Here is an 11,947-nt window from a genome sequence, read left to right as displayed (position 1 = left end):
TTTAGTCCGTGCTGGTTTTTATCACTTAAAGGCCCGTACACACCGGGACGAACTTCGCGCGCGATATTCGCCGACGTTTAATGCCTCGTGACTAAACAAAGGGCACCAATGTGAGAGTGCACACCGACGCGAAAAACGCCACGCGTAAAAGCGTCATTTTTTAAAAAACGCCTCGGGTTCGTTTTTTTGGTTTGACGTGCCGCGTCAAAAACTATACGACCAATGAGAATGGCGCTTTTGTCTGGAGCTTCTGAAGTTACAGTAAAACACAACTTGGGGGCGCTCAAACAAAAAACTGTCTTGCTGAGCACACATACGTCACGGCGAAGAAGACATATGCCAAGTAGCGTCTACACTGCCGCGAAGAAATAAGACGAAGAAGATGCACTCACTGACGGACATTCTAAAATATCCCCAAAAACGCTCATGATACATTTTCAGCTCTTGTACCAGTCGATAAAACTCCCCATGTTCTTCTCTTCTCGTAACTATGGGATGTACCCAAAATCGGCGTCTTTTCCGGCGTCTTTCATCATCCAACAGAACAATAATTTCTTCATCGCTGGAACTGGAGCTGGAGCTACTGGTGCTGGAAGTATTCATGTTTTCTTTGTATGATTCTGACAAGCGCGTAAATACTTGCTCTCTTCTTCTGTGTGAAAAGCGACTTTAAGAAGCGTAAAGTTGCACACGCCACCTTGTGTACAGGGGGTATTTCTGTTTTACATTAAGCGCCATCTAACGTCATGGAATGAAATTGCATGTTCGCTTGGCTCATCGTCAGCGAAAATCGCCTGGGTGTGAACACAAAAAACGTGGCGAAAAACGCTGGCGAGTATTCGTCCCGGTGTGTATGGGCCTTTAGATTTGTAAATTACTTCTGCTGTGCAAAAATAGCTTTCCTAAATTGCATAAATGTTTCAGTTAATTACCTGAAGTGCGAATCTTACCAACAAATCACTCGATGCAAAAACATTTTAGAGATCACAAGTTAAAAAAAGCAGTAAAACCAGAACACAGTTCCAAAAAAAAAAAAGAATGAAATAAAAACGCAACATTTCGTAAACAAACGTAATTTCCAGAAATTAAAATAAAATGTTAAAAAAATGAAACAAAAGATGAAACCGAAAGAACCCGAGTGATTTGTTGGTGGGATTTGCACATCAGGGTCACCGTGGCTTAGCTTGTTGCTATTAATTATGGAAAACTGTCAGCACCGTAAGAGATGAACACTCTTCATAAACTAACAAAAATGCTGCCCAGAAGAGTGGTCAAACATCAAATCAATCCTGTAAAGCTCGCTTCAGCTCCTTTTAGGCTCAAGGAGGACGGCTGGAGCATAATCCATCAGTCAATCAGGAAAAAAGGTGTGCACACTAATAGACATATTGACATCTATTGTGAGACCACATCTAAAGAAACAATCGAGCTCTCTCCTTGGGGATTTTTAAAAATCACTTTATATGATGTTGGGCTGTGGGAGGAAGGAGGATCACAGCTCTGAGTCGATGGCAGAAGTCTGAAATTCAATTCAGCCTTGGTAATGGGTATTGATGCAACCAAAAAAGCTCAACTTTTAAAGCAGTCTTTAATTGTTTAATAACCTGTCGTGTAGCTGTCACTCTTATTATGGAACATCTAAGTGCACCAGACACAACCTCTGAGACACTCTTGAATTAGGTGCAACAAAGTGATTAAAAATATGAAACTGTGAAATGGATGAAACAAGAAGTGAAAAGAGAGTTTGATCAAGAGGAACGGGATATACAGAAGTAAAAATAAACAGACAGAAACATCTATGGTGATAACAAACCCAACCTGTGTGAGAGAAAAGGCTCTTCAACTGAACACGATAACCTGAACTCCCAACCAAACCAGATCAAATGAAAGCTATAAGGAAATGAGTCAATTTTTTGACTCATTTAACATTTAAAGTGGTAAATATACAAATGTCCTTGTGTCTTAATAAACAAGTTTGTGAATCACAGTCAGGTGTTGGAGTGCAGGTGGCAAAGACAATGAAGGCATGTAGCATTACAGATCATGATGATGAGGATTAGAGGGATGATTCATACGATATCTAAAATGAGAACAGGAGAAAATATCAGAACAGATTAAGTTCAAACGAGCCATTTGTTACTTGAGTTACCACTATTAGCAAACAAAACCAAAATGGTCCTATTGTATCATAAGAACACAGAACTGATTGTTTTATCCTTTTTTAACACAAAACCTGAAAGAGGAGCATATGAGAAACTATAAAAATACAAAATGGCTCTCTTTTTTTTTTAACTCAGAACTATGAGCTGGAAGTCCACAGATGAATTGTAAGCTGAATAATTCTCCAATCATTATGTTCTTTTCTTGAGGCCCAGCAGCTAAGGATTTTCACAGCATCAAAAAATAAATAAATAGATAAATAAAACAGCTGTTAAACTGTATTTAATGTAATTCATATGTAGACTACATAGGTTACATGCAGCCATAACCTGTAATCATGGATGGACTAATTCAATTCAGTTTACATAAAGGAATGCTTAAAAGTTACACAGAAAGTACAAACTAACAGTTCCTTTAAATTCAATTCAATTTAATTTTATTTGTAAAGCCCAAATTCACAACAACAGTCTTCTCAATGGGCTTCGTACCGGTAATTGTAAGGTAAACATTCAATCAAAAAGGATCAAAGGATAAATGTCATCAATTATGTTTTGTTCACTTTATTTTACTGATGTCATCATAGTTGATGCCCTTTGGCAAGATGGATCCCTGAAAGCTGTCAAACTTTAAAGTCCCACTCCGATCAACTTTTGATCTGTTGTAAAAGTGTTCCCAGTGTTTTTTTTTTAAATTATGATTATGCTGTTTTTAGCCAAAAACAAAAGACCTGTTGTTTGCTAGTCTATTGTTCATTTACTTTTACTTTATATTTGCATGATATATTTTCTAAGGTTCAAGTTATAAACTGGACAATAAGATGCCTCAATAAAAGTTTGTCTCACGTCCAACGTTTAAAATGTTACACAGGTTCTCCCGAGTGGTAGGGGTGTGAACTTCCAGCAAGCTCACACCTGATTGGGAAGAGTGGTTACCATAGAAATTATATAACTCAGACCGACTTGGACGAAACACTGCTAACTGACAATTTCTGGTTCCAACACGGCGGCATCCATATCACAAAAACGTGTCGACTGAATTCATTTAATTTGGTTGGAGCTGGAAGTAAGTCATTTTCTGTGGGTGATGTCTCTCTGTCCAGTTCTCATATACAGTTGATGGGCTGTCCTCATTTTTATTACGTCACCATTCAGAGAGCATCTTTGATGCTTCAGTGGAGAACGCTGTTTATCGTCCTAGCCTCTGTGTCTCTGGTGAACCTCTTCACCTGTGCAGGTGACGCCGTTTGGTCTTGATTGGGTGTTTCCAATACCAGAGCGTTAAGCTACCAAGCTGTTTTGATGTCATCACGATGTCAAAACGAGCCATCAGGATTGTACATAAAGCCGGATATCTTGATCTTACAAACATTTTATTTTCTCAATCCAGACTTTTAAAATTGTATGACCTTGTTGATTTTTACTCCGTGAAACTTCTATACAGAAGTTCTATACAGAGCTACCATTCAATATCCAAAAACAGTTCTTAGAAAATGAAGGCGGCCACAAACTAAGGGGATGTAGGAACTTCAAGATCAAATTGATAAGAACCACAAAGAAGAGTTTCTGTGTGTCGGTGTGTGGCACTAAACTTTGGAACGGGTTAAGTAATGAGCTCAAATATTAAAATATCCACATATTCAAGAAAACGTATAAAGAAACTCTGTTTTTACAATATAAAGATATGGGGAGTTAAGGATCAACTGGTGTTTGAATTATTCCAAATACATGTGTAAACTTGATTGTGGTGAAGTAATCAAAACTCTTAATTAAAACCAATGAGTATTACATTATGTAATGTGCAGTACCGATTACTGAAATGTTTAAATTACAATCAATAAGCTATTGATTTTCTTTACTTGATCTGCAATGTGTAGCAATAATTACTGGTTTAATTTGAGAATGTGTTCTAATGATAATCAATGATTATAATATAATTACCGTTACTTTTTACTGAAATCATGAATGAATGTTTTCTGAAGATAATCAATCATTACTAGGCATTGGATTTTGTGACTTGAAAAGAATCTGATCAGAACCGGATTACAAAAACTATGTGAAACTATGAAATGAAGTGAGTCAGTAGGGGTGGGATTATATAAACTCCCTTCTTCCCACTCCTTTTTAAGCAATAAATCAACTACAATACTACAATACTTGTACTTTAGTTAATGTTCACTGTTTTTAATTAAGCATGAGATTTACGTGTCTTTTTTTGTTTTATTTTCTGTCTTTTTACTCTATGCGTTTGATCATTTCTGTAATGAGTTTGATAAATCTGTGTAAATTCTTTATTGCTTTGATCACAATGCTTGAAATAAATCAAATCAAATCAATCAAATCACATTCTACTGGGAAAACTACCAGGATTCAGGTGTTCCAGATGAAAGAGCCAAATCCTACTGCTACCACACATTTGTGAAGAAAAACTTATTTAACAGTATTTGCAAATAGTTTTAAATCTACAAAAAAAAAACAACAACAACTGGATGTTGTGCAATATTTCATCAGTTTTTTTTTCATTATGGGGTCATTCAAAGAAATAAACATGAAAGCGTTTTTCCAACTTTCTTTGATCTTTCTGTGCATTTTGCTTTCATTCTCGTGACACAAAACTCGCCCAATACACATTTGGAGCATACATATGACAAAAAATACATTTAAAAAAATCTCGTCTAACTTTGTTTTGGCTGAAATGACATTTCACCGTCCCACCCCCCTGCTTTATGTATGGGAGAATCAAGCTTGCAGTCACAGTGCCAGTCGTTACGCTGTGCGTCAGAGCGCATGGATGAACTGAAAGAACAGCGGCACTCACCGTGGAGGAAATGCGCCCGGAAGATCCTAGAGACAACACTTGTTCCTGTTTCCAGGTGAGCTCTTTATTTGTATGTTGCTTTCCAATTTATTTTTTCATAAAAGCAAAAGCAGTTAGCAGTCGACGTGAAATTGCCTTGCAGGGAAATTAGAGGGAATGATAAAGTACAATTAGTCTGATGACAGATGGATTTTCTGACACTCTATTCTGCTATTTTCCAGCTTTATTGATTGAATAATGAACTTTTGGAGTGGCACAAGTCGATGTTTTCTGTTGAAAAATAGAAAAAGGATTTAGACAAACATGTGCGAAGGAGACATTTGTCTGGTGTAATGAAGTGAAGACACACAGTCATATGTTTGAGACTGAGAGAAGTAAAGTTGCTCTATTGATTTTCACAGTTTGAGATGGATGAAAAGGACGGAGTGTAGGTGTCGCCGCGTGCGTCTTTCTCTTGCGCGTTCCCCCCGGGGGAAGTCTGGGCTTCATTATGTTCCACCACCTGACGGATCAAACGGTGAATGGCAGCTGCCTGGGAGCCTCCACAGACTGTAACAAGAGCGCTGACGGAGACGCGCTGCAACTGCCCACCTTCTCCACGGCCGCCAAAGTCCGCGTAATCATCACCTTCACCCTGTGCGCAGTGTCCGCCGTCTGCAATTTGCTGGTGCTGTGGGCCGCCGGGAAAGGTGGCAAGCGCAAGTCCCACGTCAGGATCTTGATCATGAACCTGACCGTGGCGGACCTGCTGGTCACTTTCATCGTGATGCCCGTGGACGCGGCGTGGAACATCACAGTGCAGTGGCAGGCGGGGGACCTCGCCTGCAGGCTGCTGATGTTCATGAAGCTGGTGGCCATGTACTCGTGCGCCTTTGTAACTGTGGTCATTAGTCTGGACAGACAGTCAGCCATTCTGAACCCGCTGGGGATCAGCGAGGCCAAACGGAAAAGCAAAATCATGCTGACGGTGGCGTGGACCACGAGCGTCATCCTCTCTCTCCCCCAGGTAGGAACTGTCCACTTTCTCCTCACCTTTAACTCACTTTGTTTTGCACTTTTGCTGCACCTTAGCAGCAACATTTACCAAAAATAATCTAATTTGGCACAAAAAGAATCTATAAACTCTTTGCTCTTTTAAAAGCTTATTTAAAAAATAATAATTTTAATTTTAGACATTAAGTGAGTGTATATCGGGCAGTTCTCCTGTTAAACACAGCATCTTATTGTTTTCAGAAACATTAAAGGTCACCCTTTATAGTCTGGAGTAGATGGGTTCATTTTCTGTCACAGGATCTGAAGGTCAGGCTGTGTTGCATTGCTGCTGCAGTGTTCCTGAAAACGGCTGCATCTGCTCTTTTTGCAGGGTCAGACCTGAGTTTAATGCAACAACACACGTGTTAAACTCCTGCTTTGGTGATGAAATCTAACATTTTTGCAAGGCCATGGATATTTCTGAGATTTGAATGCTAATTGAGGCAAATATTCAAAACCTTTGCTTTAAAGGGGGCATTCTTCCAAACATTTTATAAAGATTTATTTTCATTCAACAAGACTCTGAATACTGAAAAATCGTTAAAGGGTTTGAAACCTACTGTCACTTACTTATTTCCTCATATACAATGAAGAGACAAGAAGAGTCCAAATGCAATCACAATCTGCTGGGGGTATAACAAATAAACAACTTAATTGATGAATCGATTTATATTCCTATGATCCAACCAGTTCAATCTGTCTGAGGCAAGTTGTTAATCGAATTAACCTATACCATCATAAAATCATTTCAGGATTAAATAAATCAATTAAATTGTTAATGGATTTGGTCATCACAGCAGACAACACACATGTGATGTCAGCATAAAATGATTAGTCCATCATTTCAGTCCAATGTGTGGAAACCCTTAGAATTTGACAAAGTCGTGACCATACAGTGTGGTAGAGTGTTTTAATAAAGTTCCATTTGGATCCTTTTGATGTGGAAAAACAACAGTGGGCTGAACTTTATAAACTAAAATGTGAATGAATTTGACATTCATTCTTGTTTACTTGTTTGTTTGTCCGTATATCTGATTTACACTTGATTATCTTGCAAGAAATGAAATAAATCTGGAAAACTTCCCTGTTTTTTAGATAATTTAGAGTTGATAAACCTTTTATTCTCACATCATTAGATGTCCACCATTACACAGAGTCATATGTTTTTCTGTTACGCCCCTTTGCTGGCATAACAGAGCAGACAGAACACTGTTTAAGTATGAATGAAGCCCATCATCCCGAAAAGACAGTCATCACTCAGATAAGACACTTTATTCATCACAGTAGGGGACAGTCTGTGTTTTGTTTCTGTGATGTCCACTAGTTGATTGTTAGGAGGACACAATCACGATGCACTTCTGAATGAGGGATAAAAGCAGGGGGCGATATTCTTTCCTTGATTTAGGGCTGAAGACATCTTTAGAAAACAACAGAGTGAATTTAGCTTAGAATGTAAAATAAACCCTGTAGTTTTTGGTTCTGGTGGTTCAAACTTCCATTAGTAACACATAAGTTGATAATTTCTCAGCTTTTTCCAAGGCTTATGTGGTAAACACAAAAATAAGCCTGTTGGTTTTAAATGCACAACTTAAATTTAAGTATCTAAAAAAATATATATATATTTTTTATTAAATGTGAAACGCACAATTTTGTCTTATGTTTAATTTTGGAATTTAACAAATGCAGAACGGAAGGAACAAAACTGATGCGGACAGTTGTGTGCTGGGTTGTTTCTGACGGTGGGTTTGTGCATGAGCACCTCAGACGCAATCTGGACGACGACAGAGAAGCATCCTGTGTTCATTGCTGTGGCATTTTCTTCTGTTCTCAACAGGTTGGTGTACCATAAATATGTTCTTTTGATCACTTGATTTGACATAAAATTAGTATATATTATTTATGAGTACTTTGAAAGAAAAAGGGAAATATAAAGAAACTTTACGGAGCGGACGGCAACTTGAAAGACATCTGGCTTAACTGCCGCTGCGAAACCGTTACGCTGTGATTCTGGCGCGTCTTTGCCCTGAGCGCTGCCTGGCAGGCACCGTGTTTTGCTAACAACGTATTTTGCTAACAATATGCCCCGTGTAAGAACTTGCAGGCAAAATGTTAAAACACAGATTTTCAAGGATTTTGATGTGGTTTGAGTTTATGTGAAGAATGTTTATTGAGTTTAAATCAGAAAAGTATTATATTGAAATTGATTTAAGCTGTCCAGACTGAACATGTTAATGTTATTGAATGCAGAATGTTGCTTCTAATTTTGTGCATCATAAAATGATGGGACTCAATGGTCAGACACTGGCTGATAAGGTGTATTTGTATATATGTTTATGTAAAGATTAGAGATAATACACCTGGAGAATTGAAAGATTTTATTTAATATTGAACTGGTATGTAATGATTGTATAAAGACTGCAGTTTTGAAAATGCTGAATGAAAACTTGGTGCATATGAACAAAGGGTTTTATGTTAAGTGACTGTAAATAAACAGACGCAATCTGGACGACGACAGAGAAGCATCCTGTGTTCATTGCTGTGGCATTTTCTTCTGTTCTCAACAGAAAATCTATTTTGTTGCTTTGACGCCACTCCTGGTGTCGGTAACAAATTGTGGGGGCTCGTCCGGGATCTCTCTCCGGCGCCACTCAAGTGTCCAGGGGAGCAGATCCAGTAACAAAAGAACCAAAGCTGAGGTGCCGCAACGTGACTACAGCCGAAGTGACAGCAAGTGAACGTCCACGAGGGAAGATTGAAGCCAGAAAGGACCCTTTCTTCCAAGGGAGCCGCACTGCTGTTAACCAAGAGCAAAAGAAGTCATGTCTGCGCCACGTAAAGAACTCACATGGAGCATCAAGAAGAGCCTGTACCAGCTCACCTGTGATGAAGTTTACCAGCTTGCTATGGAGGTGTCCAGAGACTTCCAGGAAGCAGTTAACTTTGATTCATCTGATGAAGAAGGATGTGTTGAGTATATCCTTCAATATATGAAGTCCAATGCATTGCTTGACACTGAAGATGAAGGGATGAGTCATTTGTTAGCACTAAATGATCTTGTAAGCAACATTATTGAGAATCGTGACTTGATGGTTATCAGGGGTAGTTTAACGCAAGGGGAAGAGAATGTCACAGCTGCATCAGCTAGGACATTAGCTCAGGCTGATGGTAATGTGACAAAACCAGCTTCACTACCCACTGTCTCCATACCAAGAGTGACTCCACCAACCAACAACACAAATTCTTCCACTCAAGACATAGAACAGCTGCAAGCAATACATGAAGAATTAGGGAAAAAGCTGCAAAGTTACAAACATGGAGCCAGACAGTACGATCCACAGGAGACATCAGTTCCTCATCTGAGAAACCAAGTTACAGCACAAGGTGACACAGAGAAGGTGGTATGCTTGAAGGATCTGCCCTTCCTCCAGCGCAGAGAATTCAAAGTGCATGGTGGGCAGATAGGAGACCAGAACTCTGATATCACCTACAATAACATATGTAAACAACTGGATGAGGGGATCAAAGAGGGCTTCACAGAGACTGAAGTGATTCGGGGGGCTTTGAGAATAGTCAAGCCAGGAGCCTTTAGGGACATGCTAACCAACAAAGAGGAAATGGCGCTTTGTGAGCTCAAGGGGTTCCTTAGATCGCATCTTGGTGAAAAGGCAAGCACAGAATTATTTCAGGAGCTTGTATGTGCAAAACAACATGAGCATGAACCTCCTCAGCAATTCCTATACCGCATGATTGGGCTCAAACAAAAAATACTGTTCCAGTCCAAACAAGGCAACTCAGATATATGCTATGATCCAAAAACAATCCAGGGAGTTTTTCTGCACACAGTCTACCAGGGCTTAGGTTCAAAACACACAGACATAAGACAGCAACTGAGACAACTCCTTTCTAGGAGTCAAGTGACTGATGAAGAAATTCTTTCACAAGTAATGAAAATTATTGCAGATGAAAATGAACATCAGCGTAGATTGGGCTACACTTCCAGACAAAAGCCTGCACACATGCACAGTGTAAGGGTAGGTGATGAGAATCATGCCATGATGGAAAAAGACCACCAGGCCATCCAAAAACTCAGTGCACAGGTTGAAGCACTAACAACCATGGTTGCTGCTTTAATGGACCAGAAAACAACAAAAAACCATGCAGCCTCTGCACAGGGCCTATCTTCCCAAACGCTGGGCCAACCCCACACACAGTGCCCTCCTTCAGCCAGTAGAACAGCTGTCTCTCAAAATCTTCTTCCTCCCCAAAGAAAGGAAAAGCCCTTCTGCTGTATGAACTGTATACAACAAGGTTTAGAAGATTGCAGTCACTGTTTTGTTTGTGGAGAGCCAGGCCACAGGGCTATTGGTTGCCTAAAAAGAACAAAGAAGCCTTTAAACTAGGAGCGGTCTCCGTGGAGGGACAACAAGAGGCCGTTTCACAACACAAGTCCCACAGTACCACCCCAAGAAGTAACCGCACTCACTCAAGCAGAAAAAAAGAAAGTAAAAGACTAGGCAGAGGCAACCCCTCAGAAGAAGCTAAAACTCTTCAGAACTTCTCTCGCACAGTACCACTCATTGGAAAAAAATGCCTGCTCACTTGTTTCATCAATGGCTTTGCAACAACTACACTATTTGATTCTGGATCTCAAGTAAGCATAATAGATGGGGCTTGGAGAGAGATGTTTGTTCCAAACCACTTTGTGCGGCCACTAAAAGAGCTTCTCGATCCAGGTGACAGCCTTGACCTGGTTGCTGCAAATGGACAATCAATCCCCTATGATGGATGGGTGGAGCTTACAGTCAACCTTATGGGGAATGAAAATCCAAACCTTGCTATACAGGTCCCCTTTTTGGTCAGTCAGCTCCCTCTGCCCCAGCCTCTATTAGGTGCTAATGTTCTCCAAGCTATGATTAACTTACAAGAGTCTCCTGCTGAAGCACATGCTATGGTTTTTGAGCTGCTCAGAAAAACATTGGGTGCTGAAGAAGAACAAGTTGAAGCAATGGTGAACTTTATTCAGCTGAAAGAGACACCAGACTCCATGGCAACAGTGAGAGTTGGAAAAGATGACGTTATCATAGCAGCTGGAAGAACTGTATATGTAAAGTGCAGGGTACCTCCCAACTTTGACACCTCTGATCCTTTTGTTCTGTATGAACCAACAGACAATGACACAACACTGGATCAACTGAGTGTCGGAGAGAGCCTTTTAAAAGTCAACGAAAGTAAAACCCCTCTTCTTTTTGTGCCAGTCTCCAACCACACCAAACAGGATATCACTCTTCCTAGAAGACACCCAATAGGATTCATCCAACACATCAGCAAAGTTATTGAGACAGGAGATGCAAAGGCACAACAAGTTGAAATATCAAAACCAACAAGCCCGGCTGAAGTCAACAATGTCAACGCCCCTGTCACATCCTTATTTGAGCTATGGCAACCACCTGTTGACCTCAGTCACCTCAACCCAGAACAGCAACAGATTGTTGAGAAAATGCTGTATGAAGAGAGTACGGCTTTCGCCAAAGACAGCACTGATATTGGGTGCATTCCATCCCTCCAAATGCCCATTAGACTCACAGATGACATCCCCGTGCAAAGAGCGTACTCTTCAGTCCCAAAACCACTCTATAAAGAGGTAAAAGAATACATCCAGGAACTGCTATTGAAAGGGTGGATTATTAAGTCACAGTCTCCATATGCTGCACCTATTGTATGTGTCAGAAAAAAGGATGGATCGTTGCGACTCTGCATTGACTACCGTCTCCTCAACAAAAAGACAGTGCCAGACAAACACCCTCTTCCACGCATACAAGACTTGATCGATTCACTCGGAGGCTTTAGCTGGTTTTCTATCTTAGATCAAGTCAAAGCTTATCATCAAGGTTTCATCTCCGAAGGCTCAAGACATCTGACTGCCTTCACTACACCCTGGGGA

General features: G+C 40.1%; 1 protein-coding gene across 1 annotated transcript in view; it reads left to right on the top strand.

Moving 5' to 3' along the window:
* The first annotated feature begins 4,906 nt into the window (after nucleotides 1–4,906).
* gnrh-r3 (gonadotropin-releasing hormone receptor 3) overlaps nucleotides 4,907–11,947 on the top strand; it is a 33,901-nt gene continuing 26,860 nt past the window's right edge. The window contains 2 exon segments of the mRNA NM_001104923.1: nucleotides 4,907–5,029; nucleotides 5,376–5,980. Coding sequence (NP_001098393.1) covers nucleotides 5,465–5,980 — 516 coding nt within the window. The 5' untranslated portion in view covers nucleotides 4,907–5,029; nucleotides 5,376–5,464.

This window comes from Oryzias latipes, chromosome 6, assembly GCF_002234675.1.
Source record: "Oryzias latipes chromosome 6, ASM223467v1".
Lineage (NCBI taxonomy): Eukaryota > Metazoa > Chordata > Actinopteri > Beloniformes > Adrianichthyidae > Oryzias > Oryzias latipes.
The sequence above is the reverse complement of the archived record's forward strand: the minus strand, read 5'-3'. Positions and strand labels throughout refer to the sequence as shown.